Raw genomic sequence first — 21,140 nt, 5'->3', positions numbered from 1 at the left:
AAGTTAAACTGAAGGTCTAATTTACACATGGCAAAAAAAACTTCAGCCAGTGGGAACTTCAAATGTATAACTGGAGACCAGAGTCCACGTCAGAAAACCATCAAATGAGATAAAGCTGAGAGACTGGGATTGCTCAGCAGACGTGTGTGAGGCTGTTATTCAGCAAAAAGGATTTCAGTTCCTATGTGCAAACGATGTCCTCGTTCTGTTTAACAGCACAAAAACATTTTTATACCAAAAATTCAATCTTCAGCCGTGTTTCACTACAAGTATCTGCAGCCGTCTGCTGTGTGTAAAAGTATTAAAGTTATGTAACACTTTGTCTACGTCCACACTAGCCCCAGATAAATTTGAAAACGGCGTTTTCGTCTGAAAACGCGTCCACACTATCGTTTTCATAAAGGTGTGCGTCCAGTCCTGCGCATGTGTGAAGCGCAAGAAGATTCAGCCCGCCTCATTTCTGTCTGCCGTTCATTTACTTTCAGGCTCTTTGAAACGTGGCGGCAAAATGTCGAGGAAAAGCACCGAGTTTGTTAAATGGACTCACAATGAGGTGGAGTTGTAGCTGTGAGTAACACAAAAGTATAAAGTTGCAAAAGCGAGTGCGAGTTAAAGAATTTGAAGAAAAGCTCTCTGGAGCACGTGCAGACTGATTAATCTTTAATAGGGCTGTCAAACAAAACAGCTGCTGTGTAACGCCCTCCGCTATCTTAGTTTAATTGGTCACATGACTGCATCACATGACTAACATGTGTCATCGTTTTCAAAAAGGCTCCGGGTTCGCTGTTCACACTGCGACACGAAAACGGCGTTTTCAAATGTATCCGCTTTGGAGAGCGTTTTCAAAACGCTGCGTTTTCCTTGAGCAAAAACGGCGCCTCAGTGTGGACGGGAGGCCAAAACGGAGGGAAAAAGATGCGTTTTCAAACGGAAACACATTAGTGCGAACATGGCCTTTGATTCTTTACGATTCCACATTTTCAGGCTCAGAGCATCTTTCTGTCGCTATGTTTAAAAAGAGCAAACAAAGACTGATGTGCTCTGGTGAAGTGACAGTCGCGTTTGTGGCAAAGATTAACAAAAAAGGAAAAAAGAAGAAGCTGCGGGTGGGGAGCAGTGCTATGCTACAACACCACATACTGTGAATATTACAGGTGGACTGGGGGATCACTGGGGGCCACTATCAGGTTTTAAATGTGAAATGAGGAGCCTGGGACTGAACTCAGCACCGAGACCAGCAGGAAATAAACCTAAGAATAATGATGATGATGATGATGAATGTACACAGTCCAGGTTGGAAGCAGAGACGTTCTGTGGCTCACTGTGAGGAGAAGGGCTGGGATTACATCCTTCTTACTCCTTACTGACATGTAAACTCGTGTAATTTATTTAAAATGATACATCGTGGGACACATTCAATGGCAGGTGCTGCTGGCACCACTGTGGATGATGGTGCAGCTACCACTGCTGTACTTAGTTTGACTTTTTCTCTCTCGGCTCCACATCTCTCTACACTAAACTCTGCTCTGCACGGCGCACAGGGAGGAGATGTGATAGGGCAGTAATGAAAATGAACAAAGGGCTTGTTGCTCAGCGGCCCTTCGATCGACCCACTGGCCTCCCGGGCCAGTCCAGCCCTGGCTCCTCCTGTTAAGCTCCCACTGAAGCAAACCAAGCATATGCTTCTAGTCCACTATCAAAGAAGTGCCGTCTAAAGGTGTCGTACTGCTTACCTCGGCTGTGGTGCGACTGACAGCACTTAGCAGTGCTACAGACTCTCGCTCTGACTCGGTCAGTGTCCCAACCTGCAGAGACACCAACAAGGAAACACAGCAGATCCTGAATGGAAACTTTAAAGAGAATTCAGGAGAAATGTCGATCTGCACGATAACCACAAACTGCAGCAGGATGGAGGTGTGTGCACAAACCCGTGAACAATACACACAATTAATGTGATTAAATGTCATTAGGCCTGCTTTCCACACATGTTATGGATATAACTGCAGTAGCTGCACCGTGTTTGGAGGCAGCTAACTGTGATTAAACCAATGAAAAGAAAACACCACACCTAGGACACGTCAAAGCGCTCTCTGCAGTCTCTGTGTGTGTTCAACTTTGATGCTTTCTTGGGCCAAGCGCAGGTACTCTGGGACAGGAAGACCAGTTTAAACTTTGAATTAGCACTTCAAGTGCTCTCACGCCTTCCTCACTTCATCGCCAAGTTCACCACAACGTATCTTTGCACATTTTCCCTTTGATTAGATGGTTAATCAAATCTGACCTCCCACAGCAGTAGTACTTGTATCAGTGAGCTATGTTAAACAGTCATAAGGTGTCGATCTACCCACCTCCATATCAGTGGTCTGTTCAAAGTGTTGCAGCAGCTCCATGACGCCGCTGAGGTTGTTTCTGATCGAGTCTACAGACTCCTTCTGTGCACTCGTGAGCTCCTTCACCTGCGAGCACAGGGCTGAGTGTTTGGACTTTATAGACTTCAGGTTCTCCAGCACCACTGCCAGGTTGTTCTACAAGCACATGGTCAATCATCAGCCCACAGACTACATGCTCAGGTGTGTACCTGATTTTCTCTTATTGCCTTTCTGCAAACATGAAATGTTCTACCTCATGCATCACTCGTATCACTGAGTGACAAAGTGTTTTTCCCACTAGAAGCGCTGCATCCAGGTGAACTGAATGATAGCTCTGGGATTTCTGTCCCTCTTCTATGTCTTATTACATGTACTGGTTGGTACGGTTATAACTATTAGCATCTTTATGGGTATAGGCCGGTTCATCTTACTTTCACTTTAGTTGGAGTTTGTTCTTCTGTGTATCCTGATGACATCATGTTTTTTTAACAAAAGACAAATAATACACAACTTCCAAGCACAAAGGCCGCAGTGTTAGCAGCCAGTAATTCACTAAGAGCTCTTTGATTTTCTCTAGATCTGCCTGCAGATGCTGGGAGAAATGTCATCTGTTAGTCACCTCAGCTGGACATCCATTTACTGCACTGCTGTTGATGAAGTCCAGCTTCAACCGCTTCTCAATGTAATCCAGGTCTGCCTCTGCCTTCAGAAACTGCAAAGACAAAGTGCATCACATTGTGGCACTGAACTTCCTGCACCATGTTCAGATTCTTTGCTGTTTGACTCAACATTCCTGGTGGAATCACACTTACAGCTCATTGCTTTATGTGAACCTCATCATGTTACACTATATCAAGTGCAGCGCCCATGTTCCTGTTCCAGGACAGAGTGTGTACTAGGCAGCAGGACTTTGGCATATCCAGGTAGCTTCAGGATTAAACCGGGGTCTTCTGTACCACTGGGTGGAAATCACCAAGAAACGTTCCAGATCAGAGATCAACAGGTATGAACTCACCACCTACTGACCAATGCATTCTCAGGACAGAGACACAAGGCTGCAAAGGTCTGGACATGTGCAGAGGAGGGACAGCGGATAAAGATGGTCTATGGTCCAGCAGTCCCCAGACAACATCAGCCATCAGATCTCCTCACTGTAGGGGGCCAGTGGTTCAAGTTTCTGATTTGATGAGTGATTGAGCGGTTCAGAGAGCACCGTCACTGCTGCTACCCTGACAGCTGTACTGCAGCCACATCGGAGCGAACTTAAGAAGGAAGTCGTCTGATTCGTTGTTTAGAGAGCACAAATGTGTAGATTACTCCAGCTTGAGCAGAAGTAAGGATCGATGTGTGCGCGCACACACACATTATTATTTTAAATATTGTTCTTGTATTACAAGGTAATATTTGTATTTAGACTTATTTTCAATGGCTGTATTTACATTTGGATTACAGATAAGTAATTATCTGATATTGACTTTATTCCAGCTGTGAGGTAAATAAAGTGCATCTTTAATGCATTTATTGAAGGTGTGTAAACACAGAGGTGGTCCTTGCAGTTTTCAGATGCTTTGACAATACTATTGCACTACTAGTTGTCTGATACAGTAGTGCAATGAAGTCAGAGCATCTGCCAACAGCTCGAGGTTCACACACGGTAAACTTTGCACTAGTCCCAGGATTGCACAACCTGTACAGATGGTCAGCAGCACAGACAGACAGAGCTCAGCTACAGGCTGCACATCCTCCCATTTCCCTTCTGCAATAAGAGTTACGGGGAAGTAAGCACGCTTGTCTTTGGCACCGTGAGACTTGATGCACTGAGCCATGTGCAGGAGACAGCTGGTGTTTGAGACGGTCTCGAAAAACAAACAATCTGTGAATAAAAGTCCTAAAACAACAGAGCGATGCTACACTTGGTCCCGCTGCGGACTGCTTGCTCCGAGTTGCTCTGTGACGTTCGAGTGGCGGCGATGTTGAAACTAGCCGAGCTCCTTCGCGGTCCTGCGGTATTTGATGGGCCTGACTTTGGATTATTTCTTAGCAGAGAACCGTGAGTCGCCTGCTGTGAGCGGCACACCGTGTGCAAAGCTACGATCAATAGCGGTTCAACAGCCAAAAGATACAGTCGGGAAAAGGAGTTTGACGCTGTGCTTACCATCGCCTCAAGCTTTTCAACTGTTGTCTCCATGTTGAACAGTTTTCACCCTGAACGTGGGCGCTGTGATTGGCCAGCTGTCAGGAAGGAAGAAAGCTGATTGGACGTGTGTCAGAGCCGAGAGCTGTGCGCCATATTACTCCCAGTCTGTTTCTGTGTTTGGCGCCCCCCCTCTGGCTTGGAGTGAGATGAGTCCTGCTGAAACATTTTAGGATCTTCCTGATAGTGATGGGATTCCGGATCTTTTTAGAGAACCGGCTCTTTCAGCTCGACTCAATAAAAGGACCCGATACTTTCGGCACCTAACCGACTCTTTAGGTTGTTTTGTTTCTTTAGTTAATTTATTATTAACAACAATATAAAATTATGCACAAAAGGAATTACTAATGTAAAAAAAAAAGTGGCTTTATTTATATATGTTTATATATAAATATATACGGTGGCCCCTAGAGACAAAGCACGTACAAACTCCAAAAAGCATGTACAAACTCCAAAACACATTTCTAGCGTTAACTGAACTTATGGGGCGATCGTGGCTCAAGAGTTGGGAGTTCGCCTTGTAATCGGAAGGTTGCCGGTTCGAGCCCCGGCTTGGACAGTTTCGGTCGTTGTGTCCTTGGGCAAGACACTTCACCCGTTGCCTACTGGTGGTGGTCAGAGGGCCCGGTGGCGCCAGTGTCCGGCAGCCTCACCTCTGTCAGTGCGCCCCAGGGTGGCTGTGGCTACAATGTAGCTGCCATCAGCAGTGTGTGAATGTGTGTGTGAATGGGTGGATGACTGGATATGTAAAGCGCTTTGGGGTCCTTAGGGACTAGTAAAGCGCTATATAAATACAGGCCATTTACCATTCCAAAACAGAGCTACCTAGATCACTTAAATTACACATTGAAAGCATATGTGTATTGTTTGTATATTTATACACCAGCACTCATATATATTCAAACAATTAAAAAAAAAAAAGTTCATTTACCTGTTACTACCACACACCAAATCCGGTCGTTGGTACTTGCTGGCTTGTGTAGCCACAAGATAACAAAGGCTCAACACTGCGCCCTAGCATCCTGGAGAACTTCTGTTGTCTTTTGTACGTGTTTTGGAGTTTTTACGTGTTTTGGAGTTTGCACGTGCTTCGGGGTTTGTACCTGCTTCGGAGTTTGTACATGTTTTGGAGTTTTCACGTGCTTCAGGGTTTGTACGTGCTTCAGGGTTTGTACGTGCTTCAGAGTTCGGACATGTTTTGGAGTTTGTATGTGCTTTGTTAGTGGCCACCGTAAATATACTTTTATTTATTCACTCCACATAAAATGTAATAAATAAATCATATAATACAAAAACCAACTATTCACATTTCAGCTTTTATCTATTTAAATTTTCCTTTTAAACAAATTTAAAATGAAACAACACAAAACACTGCAAACCACAACACAATTAAATATAAATTAAAATATGAAAACAAAAAGAACATGCATATTCTCTGTCATATGGGCCTGCATGAATAAACTTTCTGTATCCGTTATCATCCGCAACTGAAAATAGTTGTGGATGATTACTATACCTTTCTAATGTGACGCAGGGCTCTAGACTAACTTTTTGCCATGGTTGCACTGGTGTGCCTAAAAATAAAATTTAGGCGCACCAGCACAAAATTTAGTCGTACAAGCACAAAAGTTAGGCGTACCCAAATTTTTTAACTGCATTACTTAACACCGCAGTTTTACATGTTCACGTTTTTTTTGATTTGTAAATGATTAACTAACAACCTTTCAAAATGATTAACTTGACACCCCCTTTGCTGCCCAAATTAACAGCAGCTCCATCAGCCCCCATAGCAATGATTTTATCCAACCAGTTACTGCACTGGTCCCCAAGAGCAGCAAATGCTTTCTTTGAGGCAGCATAAATTCCTAAACAAAAAAAACAAAAACAAACATTTACTTATCAGATCAAGAGTTTACAATGCAGTCTTTTTCAGTTTGAGTTTCTATATTCATGTATTATTGCTATGTTTAATTTTCAATGATGCTAGATATGGTTAATTCAGTAACACGATGTAATATTATTAATCATATACATAGGCTACGTGACATGACATGGCTTACCTTGGGCATGGGCATGCTGGACCTCAATGTGTCCAATCAGTATATTCGCTGGTCTTCCTTTTTGCAAGATACGAGCGTACACAATGACACATTCTTTTGTGGCGATGTCTGTGTCTCCATCGATCAGGAAGGCCATGTATGTACTGTTCGCAATTTCCACTGACGTCTTTTTTTTCAGTGTGTCAGCGATGACGCCTATAAACTGGGCGCACGCAACATCATTGCTGTATGTGGGGTTTATGTCCAAGCCATTTTTCCTGTGAAGAGTTATTTCTGACTTGAACTTAGTAAACGGAACTTCTTCTTTTGCAATATTGTAGGCGATGTTAAACTTAATGATCATCTCGGCCTCCTCCGATGACCTGTTTACTCCTGCCTGCCGCTGAAAGGCAGTGGGGAGCGGGGACATTTTGGCAGAGCATTTATCGCGGCATATAATGTGTCTTCTCGATGCTGTATGCTTTTTCAGCGTTTCAATTCGAAACGTATTAGCACCAGTGACAAATGCTGTGTTGCCGGCCATGGTCTTTCCACACTCGTGACAATAAATGCAGTGCATCATATTGTCAGCTTGGCTGTATCTTAGCCAGGGAAACTGGTCAAGCCACTCGATTCGAAATCTATACATTTTCTCACTTTTACTTTCAGTGGACTCCGGCTGGGAGTCGATCGTATGTGGCTCATTTTCTGATGCCGTCTCCGGACCAGTGTTTGACAAAAACGGAGAGGTTGATGGCTCCGTGTCAGAGCGCTGGCTCAGAATTTTGGACTGATCAGGCCTTAACTTAACGAAAAAGTTATCAATTGTTCTTTTCATATTTTCTCAATACCAACTTCATACACTTCTGACCTGGGCTACTCACCCATCTCTATCTGCCCGCACTTTCAAACGTAAACACAAGTAGGTCTGCAGGAATATCTGGACCACGGCCAATCACAGAGGTCCCCGCCTCTGAGTATCTCTGATTGGTTTAGAACACGACATGGGCATAATGTGTGTCTGTTGTTGAACACACGGAGACTTTCAGGGTTGCTGAAACTTTTTTTTTCCGAGAAAATACTTGGTTGCACCGGTGCGACCAAGTATTTTTTTTACTTGGTCGCACCAGTGCAACCAAGTATTTTTTATTAGTCGCACCATGGAGAAATTTGGTCGCATTTGCGACCAAATTGGTCGCACTCTAGAGCCCTGTGACGTTGTTGTCCCTGGCTCTCTTTCTCTGTCTCTCCCTCCCGCTCTGTTCCTGTGCTACTGAGAGTGTAACTACTGCCCCTCCCACCTCTTCCCAGCGCAAAGCACAAGGCTCGAGTGCGGAGTGAAGCGGGAAAAAAGTGCGAGAGAGAGAGAGAGTGAGAGAAAGAAAAAAGAAAACCCACGGCTCGCCATAAGGAGCCGGCTCGCATCGTCCACGTCAAAGAACAGTAAATTTACGCTACGGTAGGATGTTTTGACAAGGTAGGACGTTTTGTCAGAACACCGGCTCTAAGAGCCATTTCGTTCGCGACCGACACATCACTACTTCCTGAGAGTTACAGACACATCGAACCGACCTCCTCTCTCATTTCGCTTTCTCGCATTATATTAAATAAATAACCTGGTGCGTTATGTTCTTCTTTCCATAATCTTCACATTTTCAGGTATTATGCCTTCCAGTCACGTAGATAGCAAACATTTTGAATTTACACCTTTTCTCACCGCTTTGTTTGGCCTGTGAGAGGAAGCCAAAGCACCCAGAGAGAACAAACAGACACAGGAGAACACAGCCGGGTCAGATGGAGGATTCAAATTCAGGGCGCTCCTCCCGCCAGGCAACGGAGCAAACCACTGTTCCGCTGTACTGCACAGGGTGTGTTATATTATGTGGATTGAAAATGTGACGTCATTCAGGGGTAAAACCGCAAAGGATTATGGGAACTCGTGGCAAGAGGTACTAGCTAGTACCTCTTGCCACACAGGCTTTCAATTGAAATTACATTACACAGCGATAAAAAGAAACACAAAAAATGGCAAGAAGCTGTTGTATTATTAACTGCAATAGCCAGTCGCATGACAGCCACGGGAAGCCGACGGGTAAAGAGATCGGTTGTTATCGGATTACGTCGTTGAAGAGAAATTGTTCGAGCCATGTTTCCGAAGTAACAAAGAGGTGATGGATGGCCTGGATTGCAGCCATTCAAAGACCAAATATAACGTCCCAGAACCCTCCAGCTCACAGGTTAGTCTGCTCCAAGCATTCCCACAAAGGTCAGTCTTCTGTTGTAGTTAATACGTCATTTTTCATAACATAATTGGTAATATAGGTTACAAGCAAGTCTGGCGCTGAACAGAAATTGTGGCGCTATGCTCCTTTGTTTATTGTGCATAAATAGTGAATTGTCCTGACACGATATTGCGTTTCGCTTCTGTTATTACCATGGTACATTGACAAAAACATATACTTTTATTCACAGGATAAAACAGTTTTTTTGTATCACTAATTGCCCAGTACGATTACAGCATACAATATTATTGTCACTGCTACATTTCTGTAATGCGAACCAGAAATTATTTCCACTACTAATTAACGGTTAACGAATGTGTATTTATGAAGACGATTTGTGAGACTGGTAAACTTATGATACGTACAATGGTCTTTCGTTCTACACGGTGCATTTCAAGGTCCTGTACTCATCCGTCGGTAAACTGTACCTGGGCTTGTTGCAGTGACCTGAAGTTACTAAAAACTTCATGAGTGTATGCACTCACTCCAAGAACTGTATAATTATAAATATGAGCGTGGTGAAAGTTGGGCACTCTGTCCACTCTGTGTGCTCGTAAGGGTCTAACCCTTTCACTCCTTTGATTTTTTTTCCTTGTATCTTTTCTTTGACATTTCATCAAGTCTGTCTTTGTACGGACCGGCATTGTTCTCCTTCGTTTTGTACATTCCCTTTTTGGGGGGCAAAGAAAAAAACAAGAATTTATTGGAACCGGAGAATGAACGTTTTGCGGTGCTGCAAATGCTTGCATTTGATGCGGTACTTGGATTGTTTTGCCACGAGTTCCCGGCATGCAATGCGCGAAAGTCACGTGGTCTTTCAATCTCTATACTGTTGTTCAGTGATGACGCAACGAATCCTACTTCCGGGTCTAAAGTAGTCTGCGTTTAATATGGCTTTTGTGTTGTTAACATGTTTAATGTTATGTATTTTCTTCTATTTGATCTCAAAAAGCTCCTAAAACAGTCAGTGATCACTGTTGACCTCCCTCGGCTTTTATTACCACTAATCATTTATTTAAGCTCAGTTTTTAAAACCTTAGGATGTAACTACAGCCCAGCCCATGCAGCAGTATATGAATGACTAACCTTGTATTGTGGATGGATTATCTCAGTTGTTCTCCTGGCTGAAGTTTGGTCCTTTTACAGCATCCTGCCACGCGATTACATTTGTTCCTGACCACCGAGAACACTCACGTTAACTTTTATCGAGTGGAAAAAAAGTTAGCTTGTTTATATTATGCTAACATAGCTGTGTCGCTAGCGGTCACGTAGCACATCATTATATACCAGCTAGCCCAACTTCAGTAACCCTACAAACTTCACTGCTGTTTAGTTTCTGTCTTCATTTATGTTGGAAGTGATAACAGAGCTGTACGTTTGAATTTGTTTCCAAAACCCCGCAGTCAGGACATGCTATATTGTATTTAGATAGAAGCTAGCGAGCTAACTCCCTGCTAACTTCTAACTCCGTTAAATGTCATAAATTCCGTTTTCATGGATGCCTGGATGTTAAACTCAATTGTTACACCTGGTAGAGCAGAACGCTGATCATTTTATTAAAGATGAAAGACTTTAGACAGTTTTTCAACTCTCAGTAATGCCATAGTGATCGTTTGATATATGGACCTGCAGCGGAGTTTAGGCCCAGACACTGCTAGTGACGTCAGACTGAACAATCGGATAGAAAAACGGTTCATTACTCGAAGCTTTTCAACACAGTCCACTCTGGTGACATCTGGTGGCCAAATATATGAAGAGCAGCTTGAATCCACAAAATAAAACCAACTGCCTCATTATGATTGCCCACTCGATAGAGTGGAGTTCTGCCTGATATTGGGCCACCGTTGTGTTGCTTTAAACGTGTATTTATGGGGGTGAAAAAAATGTTGTTTATTTCTTTAATAAATAATTTTGACCAGTAAACTTTCCTTGTTTAAACATGCACCATGGTTTGGTCTTTGCTTGTGACTTCTCGATGTTGGTAAATACAATAATTGAAAAAATACCACGCTACATATAATATACATATAATAATGTACAACACATTTTGGAGTATATTTCTGCTGTGAGGTCCCGCCTCCTTGTACTTATGCAATTAACCGGGTTCCAACCCGGACAAACGGATCAGATTTTCACCCAGGTGTCATCCACATATCTGAACCAATGGCTTGGTGGTGTTCCAGGGTAGGATAGCAAAGCCCTCTTTTCCACTTCTTCCATGTACAAATTGGCCACAATGGATGAAACTGGGGAGCCCATGGCACACCCATGTTTCTGCCTGTGGAACTGACCCTTGTATGTGAAGTAGGTGGAATGAAGACACAGTTCAAACACACTTGGTCGGTGCTGAGAGCGGTCCTGTTGCTGAGGTTGGGGTCATCCTGTCATCTCTTACGGACCACCTTCAGTGAAGACAGATGTGAAGCCTGATCTTGAAAGTTGAGCAGATGTCTGTCTCCTGAGTCTGATCTGGGAGCTGCTTCCACAGGAGGTGGGTACTGTAACAGGCCTTTTAGAAAACGCCAGCTACCACCAATCCTGTGGCAGAGGTTTACTGGAACAACATGCTCTTAAAAATATGATGCACTCACATCATCACACACGACTCTGTATATTCTGCCAGTGCAAGAGTGGAGCTCCCAACTCTCTTTCATGGTTGTTATACACACTCAGGGAATTCTTTCTGGATAATGACGATTATGTCTGTTATAAATTACATTATTTAATGTAATAACAATTCATATTTTAAACATTTTTTGTGCAACATTATTACTGCCATTATGCTGTTATTACAAAACACTATCATCACATGTTCTCATTGTTCACCTGGTGAGGCTCAAAGCGCTCCCAGCTGGAGTCCAACCGGAACGCTGTCTGATAGAGGGAATGATTTAAAAATGTTGATACTGTTTTGTCAGGAAAGAACTATCGACCACACACAAAGCAACGTAGTTACTACACAAACAAAATTTATGTGGCCATATGGGAGACATTTGAATCTGAAGGTGCTTCCGACACAAAGGAAAAATACACTTCTTCACCTTCAGCAGGGATATTTACACAAACTGTTGATTTTGAATTTGGAAAATACAGGATTTGTTTGTTTTGTACCGATGAACTAATATTAGAAACAGTTATTCTACAATGCTTTATGTTACAAAGCAAGTCTCATAATAAGAAATGTCAAATATGAACAAAACAGGAAGCAGATTCTAGTTTTAAGGGCAAACTATATGAAAAAAGTTGTTCCTGTACAGATAATTGTAAGAGCAGTCGTGGCTTTGTGTTGGTGTGAGATAAAGGAACAGTTTAAGACTAATATTTCTGTTTGTCACTATGCAGAACAGTTAGCGCGGATCTTTCACTATACTGTCACTCAATGACTTTATTATCAGCTGTGTGAGTCTGCAGCACAGGAAGTTCCAGCTTCTCACACTCGGTCATCTTCAGGGTTAAGTACTGGGCCACCTCGTTGGGATCGGTGAACAGTGGAGCCGGAACATTCTGAAGAGGAGGACACAACGAATCAAACTGAAGAACTAATCTGGAGTCAAAATAAAAACCACATATTAAAGTAAAAATTGATCTGAATATTCATATTTATATAAAAAACAACAAATAATAATGTACTTCAGAATCACCCATGAAAAACAAAAATCCTAAATGCTGTATAAACAGCATCATGAACGTGTGATGGTGCAGCACAGTCAGCATGTCAGTGTGAGCAGTCCTGGTGCTGCTTCAGACAACACGAGTACACTGAGCTCACCACAGCTCCCAGCTTCCTCTGCTAACACACTGCTAACATGCTGGGGTTCTTCTGCACACTGACATCTCGTCCCAGGACGGGCACAGGCAGCTGTCTGACGCTGGTTTCATTATTATTGTTGTTGTGATACAGTTTTAGTACATTTCCATCGTCACCCTTAGCCCTCTACAACATGAATTTAACTGTTTTGTTCTGATTTCTTTTTTTTTTAGAATTAAATATTTCATCCTACATTTTGATAGCTTGGAGCGTCCTCTACTGATACATCAGCCAACAAGTATCCACAGGTAAGCCAGCGGTCTGAGAGCGACGTGCTGTCAGGATAATAACTGTGAGGTGTTGAGGATGTGGCTGAACAGACTTTGAACATGAGAAGGATTTTAAATTCAAGTCTGAATTTATCAGGGAGCCACTGAAGAGAAGCTAATAATCTCTTTGCAGTGCCAGTGGGCGGAGCTTTGAGTCAACTGAAGGCTTTTCAGGTCATGTTTTGGACATCCTGAGAATAATGAACCCGGTTTTTAGCAGCACTCTGACTCAGGATGTTTCTAACTTTAATGACATTGCACAAATGAATCAGGCGAGCTCTACGTATTTGTTGAAAGTACACCTGAGGCCATCTGAGCAAAGTATCAGGTTGGACATCAACTTTTAACATTTTTAGGACCAAGTATAATATTCCTCTTTTGGAGATGATGAGTTAACTCTTTGATTACTTCTCTTTCAAAACGTCTATAATGAAGATAAGATATCAGTCTATAATTAGCCAAGGCAGCTGGATCAAGTAAGGGTTGGAAGTCCGTGGTATGTAACCTGTTAATAAAGACAGATTCATCCTGTTAAAACCCGAAGCATTAATTCATAGGGAAACAGATGGACACCATCTGTCCAGGTTTTCCCACAAAGTTTGCCAATAAAACCCACGTTGTTTTTCTGGACACTGCTCAGACAGGAGAACGCTACTAGTCCAGGTGGAGAGGGGACCACAGAAAGCTTCAGAGTCTGACATCTTTTTAGCAAAACTACCATCGACACAGTATTGGTAAATGGACTGATTCTTATATAGCACTTTTCTTCTCTCCCACAGCACTCAAGGTGATCTATACAACATGCTTTATTCACCCATTCATATTGTTCTATCCTGTTTCCATCTAAGCAGCAGAACAGACTTCACCAACTTCACGAGGACATGACGTACTCTAGGGGGCGCTGTGTTTGCTGCCCAGGACCGAGGAGCCTGATTGGCAAGTTTACCCTGAAGGACATCCATGGAGGACATCGTTTAGCATGTCCGGTTTGGCGGTGGGTCAGTGATGGTCTACGGAGGCATGTCCATGGATACCCACCCTCACCTGACCCCAATCCAACTGAACACCTCAGGGACATCATAGTTCGGTTGCACCTCGGACTGTCCAGGAGCTCGGTCCAGATCTGTGAGAAGAGCTGCTAGTGCACCGGAGGAGCATGGTCCCATGTTGTCAGGCATGCATGTGGCGGCATAAACACTACTGAGGCCCATTCTGGCAACAAGCACTAGCCTGGTGCACATTTTTGTTCACTTTGATTTACAGCTTGTCTTTGAATTCAGCCTGTGATTATTTTCATTTCATTTCATGTTGTGGTATCCTTCCTTTTCTAACACATTAACCAGTCCAGTCAGTAGATTATATTTTTTAAAGCTCAATGAGGATAAAACTGAAATCCACCTTACAGGCATCAAATCCAACCTTTTGAAGGCGAACCATTTCTCTCTCACCATCGATAACTCCAGTTTTCCCCTCTCCTCAGGTTAAGAGCCTTGGTGTCATCCTAGACAGTTCACTGTCCTATAAATCTCACATCAATAATCTCACCTGCCCATTTCCATCTATGCAGCATTAACAGATTACATCCTGCACCCAGTCTACATCCACAGTCTCGTTACCTCCCACCTTGACTATTGTAATTCTCTCTTACATGGTCTCCCCCCAAAATCCCTCCATCAGCTTCAACTGGTTCAAAACTCCGCTGCCTGCATTATTACCAGACAGATTATTACCAGATTATTACCAGAACCCCTCCTACCAGCACATCACCCCTGTTCTTCAGGAATTTCACTGGGAGCCTGTGAAATTCCGAATAATATACAAACTTCTTCTGCTCACCTTCAAGGCCCTTCATGACCTTGCTCCTTTTTACCTTTCTGACCTGTTAAGCACCACCTGTTCTGCCGTTCACTTCGATCCTCTTCTTCTGTCCAGCTTGCTGTGCCTTCCTTCCGCCTCACCACCATGGGAAGCAGAGCCGTCAGCTGCTCCGCTCCCAGGCTGAGGAACTCTCTCCCCCAGATATAAGAAACACTTTCTCTCCCCCAATTTAAATTTCAACTCAAAACCCATCTGTTCAAATCTGCATATTCACTGTGAACCTAATGTTTGTTCATTTTATCTTGTGCTTTTTTGTTTTTATTGTTCTTCATCTTGTTATTGATCTATTATGTGTTTTACTCTTTGTTAAGTGTCCTTGGTTGTCTTGAAAGGTGCTTTTAAAATGTACTATTATTATCAGGCCTCGCAAAATTTCAAACTCCCTGGTAGCCCTTCGGGCAGGGACTCTTCAGTTTTAGCCCAAAATAAATTTAAGTAGCCCGAATAAAAAAGAGAGGAATGTTTTGATTGATGTTTTGTTTCTCGTTTTGTTTCCGTTACAATATTATACATTAAAGTATAATATTGTAACGGAAACAAAACATTAATCAAAAAATTGTTGAAAAACAAATTACAACATTGTATAAAAATGACAATCATCAACTCAAATACTTGGTTCTAATTGAACAGAAATTTCTATGAACTTGTAAGAACTGTGTAGGACACGAATCAGTCTGTGTCAGAGCCTGAATCTGACATTTCCACTGAAGTCACGGTAAGAGGCAAGTGGAACCAAGATCGAGGCCGTTTGCTTTTTGAAGTTTGCAAAGACAGCTAAATTTTGCCAGTGGTAGTTCACTCTTTGCAACATAGTAGCTGTTCTAAACAGATTTTTCAGGTTTATTTTTAGTATGTTATTTGCAATTGGTGTTTGTTCTGGGAAAGATATTGCAGACTGAGCAATAATGCATTTCTTGCATTTCTCATGGGTTCTAATGGGGCCTTTCTTAAAATGACTGGTTCCAGTAACAAAGGCGCTTGTCGACTCAGAAATCGAGGGAAAACCAACAACACACCCGGCAGAACATTATGTTATTTACACGGGTGCACATAAGTGGTCTGCATGTGCGCATTCGCTGTCAAAATAAAAGACGCACCAGATAAGAAGTTGCAGCGCGCGTTTGCGTCCATATAAAAGGCTGTTTTTGTCCTAGAGTGGGATTTTCACGGCACATTCCGCACCACATCTCTGTGCGTTCATCATTTGTTTGAAGCCAGCTCACCTCCTGCAACTACTTTTCCGAGAATACATGCTTCTTTTGTGGTTCGGACTCCTGACATTTCTTTGGAGGTGGAGGAACATCACAGTAATTGCTTAAAGGAGCTTCTTCGACATCTTTAAGAGTTCTAAACAAATGTCTGTCCTCCTCCTGAAAATCTTATGTATGCAAACACGCGTTGCAACTTCTTATCTTGTGCGTGTTTTTTATTTTGACAGCGAATGCGCACCTGCGGACCACTTATGTGCAGCCCTGGTTATTTAGCTCATCATATTGCAGCCACAGAAATTCTTTTGTCCATGAAACCATAAAGCTGCACTTTCTTTTTGCCTTATAGTCTGATTTGTCATAACTTCTCCGTTTTGTGGTAAGCTTTTCTTTGGCTGTCACTTCTTCACCCTGACCTGTCTTATTTGGCTCAGCAGAACTAAAATATATATCCTGCTGCTTTTACACACACACTCACATAAGCTCAGCGATTCTCTGCGCGATCAACCTCTCACATGTTTAAGCTGCGGGAGATTTCACTTGTCATGTTTGCATAGTAAGCTAACGATTGATAAGACGATGTCAGAGGAATTGGTGCGCAAATTATCATCACTCACAGATCAGTGCTGTCGCTCTCTATACACAGTTCGCACGATTGCAAAGTGAAAGCAAAAAACAAGCGCAAATTCAAACGCGACTTCAATATGTCACATATTGACAGTGGCTCACCGATGCCAATGACATAATTACCCAGCTACATTTCTGAAAGAATGCAAAAGCATTGACATATATTTTTCCTACAATAGCCCGACGGGCAGGGCAGAGATAGATTTTGGTAGCCCGACTGGAAAAATCACTAGCCCCGGGACGTCGGGCTAGCGATATTGCGAGCCCTGATTATTATTATTATTATTGTTAGATGTCCAACCCCACTGAGATGTGATGTGTGCCAGTCTATAAAAGCTACAGATTTCTTTATAAGCTGGATCTTCAGATATAAAGTTCTCCTTTGAAAAAACACAAACATTTCTGTAAACATCTCATCACAAGAACAGACACAGTTATTAACAAATCCAAAAGGAGTCGGTGCTAGAATAAAGTGCCAGACGACGTTCAAACTCACACAAAGCCTTTCGTGAACATGAAAATATTCGGGCTCTGCTTTGGATCGAAGAAGCCAGTAAGTGGAAATAAATAACAGAATCACAGCTCTGTGTCACTGCTCACCTTCAGCTCTGAGATTTTGCTTTCCCTCGTAGTGAACTCTCGCAGCATGTAATCCTTCCCAGCCTGAAACCAAACGTTACATCACGTGAGTCACTTTGAAGTCTGTCACCTGCCCGTGATGAAGTCTGGCAGCACACTCTCAGGTGATGAAACAACTTACCTCGTGATATAGTCGAGTATCGTTTATTCTAATCAGCACTCCGTCCACTCGCAGGAAGAAACGCATCAACAGGAAGAAGCTGGTCGGCATCACTCGCTGCATCAACAAGAAACATCATCGTCATCATCAGTGTTAAATCGGCTGCTCATTTGGATTTGGCAGTCCCACGGGACAGGAAGACGGCACTCACAATTTTGACGCTAAGCATAGAGACTCCATGGTCGTGCAGCTCATCTTCAAACAGCAGCACCTCATCAAAGAACATGATGTGTTCCCGAGCCTTAAGCTTCTCCATGTCAATACGCTCGGCAGTCTCAGACACCTTCACACGAAAACCTCACATCACTTTCTTACAAACCTGTGACTGAAGAGTGAACAGTGTCAAACCTGCCTACCTTTATCTGCATGCTTTCTCCTGTCAGAGTGCCTCTGTAGTCTGTGGTGTACGTCCAGTCATAAGGTCGGATCACATCTTTAGAGTGTTCAGAATCAGCTCTGGAAGGGATATCATCCAAGATGTTTAGCTCAGTAAGCCAGTGTAACCCTGAGCCTATACTACACCTTTAGCTGACAGAATGAACGCACCACACTTTGTTCTCTAGGGTATGACTGAAACACCAAGACCTGTCAAATACATTGGACAGTAGCTGACAGTCAGAAAATTGGTGCAACGCAGCGGCGTCGCAGAAAATCTGCCGCAGAACGCCGTAGACAGACACAGCAGCACGCCGAGTCCCAAGTACTGGTCTAAAAGTGGGTTTTTATCCAAGCAGAGAAGATTATCTGACAGAAGCTAACAGTGAGCGTCTTACCTGCTCTCCTGCCATTCCTGAGCACACGCCACCTTGACGCTATCCTCCATGTTGCTGACTCTCTTCAGGGAATCAACAGCATTGAATTCAATCCCGTAACCGTCCGTGTGCTGGATGCGCAGTATGTTGTCTCCAAACAACATCTCTGGAAGAGAAGGCATGTTCATGTCTTCTGCTAGCCTGGAAAGTCAAACAGTGAAGACTGATATCAATCAGGTTTTCTCATCTATTCTAGTCGTTTTGGGAGGATTCAAAACATCAGAAACAAATCGAGCAGCGCCTGCAACAATATTAGTTTGTTTTCTTTAACGTGTCGCGGCTGCTTCTTTCAGTGTCTACATTATTCATTTATGGTTATTTCTATTTTTCCACCATGTGATCACATCACAGCGAGAAGATGTGATGATGCTCGGTGCGTTGCTGTCTGATGAAGAGGACGTGTTACAGCTTTTGTGATGCAATAAACAGGCAAAAACAGCTGATCATGTAAACACGACTCATGTGGACACACACAGACTCTACTGTTTGGTACTCTGACAGTCCGCCTGGTTACACAGGCTGGACCCAACACAGCTTAGATGATATTAAAATGTGACAAATATCTCACCGTTCAATGTCCTTGGACTTCATGATGTGGTTTTTGGAAGCAGTCACTTTCCATGGTCCAAAGTTGAAGTCCTGCTTACTGCTCTTGAAACCATGTGACATCATCATGGACAGAGAGGCCAGCATCAACTGCAAGACAAACATCAGCAGGTTTGTCCAAACAGAACAGGTGGACAGTATCTGCTGTTCAGAGCTTATGGTGTGTTTTTCTGTTTAAATGCGATGACTTTGTAGTTGTCATGTGTTGTCTTTGTTAGAAACCAAATCTGGCAAGGACACAGTGAGCTCCTTCCACCGATGCAAAATCCCTTTCCAGACATTTTCACTAAAAGGGCGATTTACTGGCTGTAGCTGGTCCCAAAGTTGAAACCACTCACAGGAGTAGTTGTGGAAATTTCGACTGTGGGAAACCCGCTGATGATTTGCAGAAGTGGCCCACAGATGCTGACCATCCAAATGATCCCTGGTCAGGGTTTTCAAAGCTGCTCAAACGTGGGCACCGAGACAGAAGAGCAGCACTGTGCCAGTGAAGAGCTGTGACTACAGTCAGGGTCAGCTCCGTGCCCGCCAGCTGCTGCACAACAATCCGAGAAAATCACTGCGCAGCGCATTTTGCTAAAGAGGATAAAAATCCCAAATAACAGAGACATCCGAGGTTTAAAAAAAGGAAATTCTTGTCAGCCGTGCAACATTTAGTTATTCCTACAAGCTGGTCGGTTTGTAGCAATAACTAAATGTTGGTCAGGCCGTCAGCAGCTTTATTATGAGTGAACATACCGAATCTGTGACTCGTATTATTATAAACTTGCACGATCTGCACACTTAAAGTAGCTGAGGCTCGGTTCACGCACAGCGTGTTTGCCGTGTTACAGAAACAAATATTAGCACAAAGGCTCGCCGGACGTTTGTTTCCCTGCGCTGACTCGATGTTCGCTCAGGCAGCTCCAAATGCTTCGTCCCAGTTTAGGCTGTGAACGTAAAGCTCTGCGGTCAAACACACAGGCTGTACACAAACACATTCATTTACCTTGATGTTGTTGTCGAGCGTTACCTGTCATTGGAGGCTCCCGGGTACGCCGGTGAAATCTGCCCGGTGATGTTTGTGACGCTCGCACTTTGGTTCCACTTTCAAACCTTTCTTTAAAAAAAAAAAGATAACAATCATTTTTCGGTGTTTGTGGGTGAACACGAATTCAGTGGTGATCTCACAGTGTTTCATTAACATAAAACATTTTGAAATAAATTCGGAGAGTTAATCGTCTGTTTTTAGAACTGCGGCTGTCGGTCTTACTGTTGGCCGGTTTCAGCCCACCCCTCCTTCCTCTGGTCTCCTGGCCCCAGCCTCCTCCTTTGTCCTCGGTCAAAAGCAGCCATGCCTTATTCAGCACTGAAATCTTAACGATGATATGCATGCTCGATTTGGAAAACATTTGATCCTGATGCAGTCCTCTGCATTTATGCCTGTGACATGCTCCAAGTCAAACAGTTGTGCTGTGTCTCAAGTCGCCTCCTCCTTTCATGTGCTGCAGATTCAGCCGTCCTATTCAATCCCTCTGTAACCAGCAGGTCACAGGTGCTGCAGTACAGGTCTAGCAGCATCTCAAGGAAGGACATGGCATTTGCCCAATTACATTTGAGCCTCTGAAAATGGAGAGCTGTAAAGAGATGGCAGTGGAAATGGTAATTAAATAGTTACTTAACACTTGTGAAACCAAGCTGAAAATCTGCTCTTAAATCACATCTTCATTGAAAAACCACTATTGTGATGTTCAGAGGTGAAATCCTAAAAATGTTATGAACCTGTCTGTGAAGATTGGCCTCGGTCTCTGGTATCAGTGTTTCCATGAACTGGCCAACATCTACATTCATCATGACTGTAGCATCTCGTCTTGTACGGTTGCACCATTCTTAATGAAGCTTTGCATAAACAGCTTATAATATTTTATACAAATGACACAATCATGCATATATGTCACATTAGATCATGATGATGGCGACCGCTCCGTGTGGGCCGCCTCCCCGTCTCCTGCTTGGGGTCAGGTCTCCTGACTGTGATGGCGGATTGTGTTTGTGCATCGATTAGGCGCCGTTTGTTTTTGTATGCACGTCGTCGCAGGAATGACCCGTTGTGTTTTCCTGGCACTGCTGTATTACTGACACACTCAAACTAATAACAGAAACCAATAATTACATTAAAAACAAACTAGATGAGCCCGTCGATTTTACAAGTCTAGTCTATGGTTACAGCAGTGAGAGGCTACAACACAGCAGCTATTACTACTGTTACT

General features: G+C 43.2%; 2 protein-coding genes and 1 long non-coding RNA gene across 6 annotated transcripts in view; 1 reads left to right on the top strand and 2 right to left on the bottom strand.

Annotated features, from left to right (window-relative positions):
• Window positions 1–4,677, bottom strand: part of ska2 (spindle and kinetochore associated complex subunit 2) — a 6,667-nt gene extending 1,990 nt beyond the window's left edge. Inside the window, exons 1-4 of one of the 2 annotated variants that reach the window (XM_080866744.1) lie at window positions 4,525–4,677; window positions 2,989–3,081; window positions 2,349–2,456; window positions 1,734–1,805 (exon numbers count right to left, since the gene is read on the bottom strand). In XM_080866744.1, the coding sequence (XP_080722870.1) occupies window positions 1,734–1,805; window positions 2,349–2,456; window positions 2,989–3,081; window positions 4,525–4,557 (306 nt within the window). In that variant the 5' untranslated portion in view covers window positions 4,558–4,677. Of the gene's footprint in view, window positions 1–1,733; window positions 1,806–2,348; window positions 2,526–2,988; window positions 3,082–4,524 lie in introns of both variants that reach the window. The other variant, XM_080866743.1, reaches the window with a different exon arrangement.
• A 3,918-nt stretch (window positions 4,678–8,595) lies between these two features.
• On the top strand, window positions 8,596–15,978 carry LOC308387536. Its single transcript, XR_013969961.1, has 3 exons — window positions 8,596–8,868; window positions 12,866–12,940; window positions 13,602–15,978. It is a non-coding gene; the product is annotated as an uncharacterized lncRNA (long non-coding RNA).
• On the bottom strand, window positions 11,837–20,003 carry tiprl (TIP41, TOR signaling pathway regulator-like). Of its 3 annotated transcripts, none has more exons than XM_080867646.1 (8): window positions 19,880–20,003; window positions 18,854–18,981; window positions 18,247–18,426; window positions 17,830–17,929; window positions 17,625–17,756; window positions 17,435–17,530; window positions 17,275–17,337; window positions 11,837–12,388 (listed from the first exon to the last, which is right to left on the bottom strand). In XM_080867646.1, exons 2-8 carry the CDS (start codon window positions 18,976–18,978, stop codon window positions 12,257–12,259), a joined length of 828 nt encoding a protein of 275 aa, XP_080723772.1. In that variant the 5' UTR covers window positions 18,979–18,981; window positions 19,880–20,003; the 3' UTR covers window positions 11,837–12,256. The 3 variants fall into 3 exon arrangements, with proteins under 3 accessions (XP_080723772.1, XP_080723773.1, XP_080723774.1); XM_080867647.1 differs by having other exon boundaries at window positions 19,904–19,995; XM_080867648.1 differs by lacking the exon at window positions 19,880–20,003 and adding an exon at window positions 19,630–19,842.
• Window positions 20,004–21,140: the final 1,137 nt, after the last annotated feature.

This window comes from Rhamphochromis sp. 'chilingali' (assembly GCF_963969265.1).
Source record: "Rhamphochromis sp. 'chilingali' genome assembly, chromosome: 19".
NCBI classification, from domain to species: domain Eukaryota; kingdom Metazoa; phylum Chordata; class Actinopteri; order Cichliformes; family Cichlidae; genus Rhamphochromis; species Rhamphochromis sp. 'chilingali'.
The sequence above is the reverse complement of the archived record's forward strand: the minus strand, read 5'-3'. Positions and strand labels throughout refer to the sequence as shown.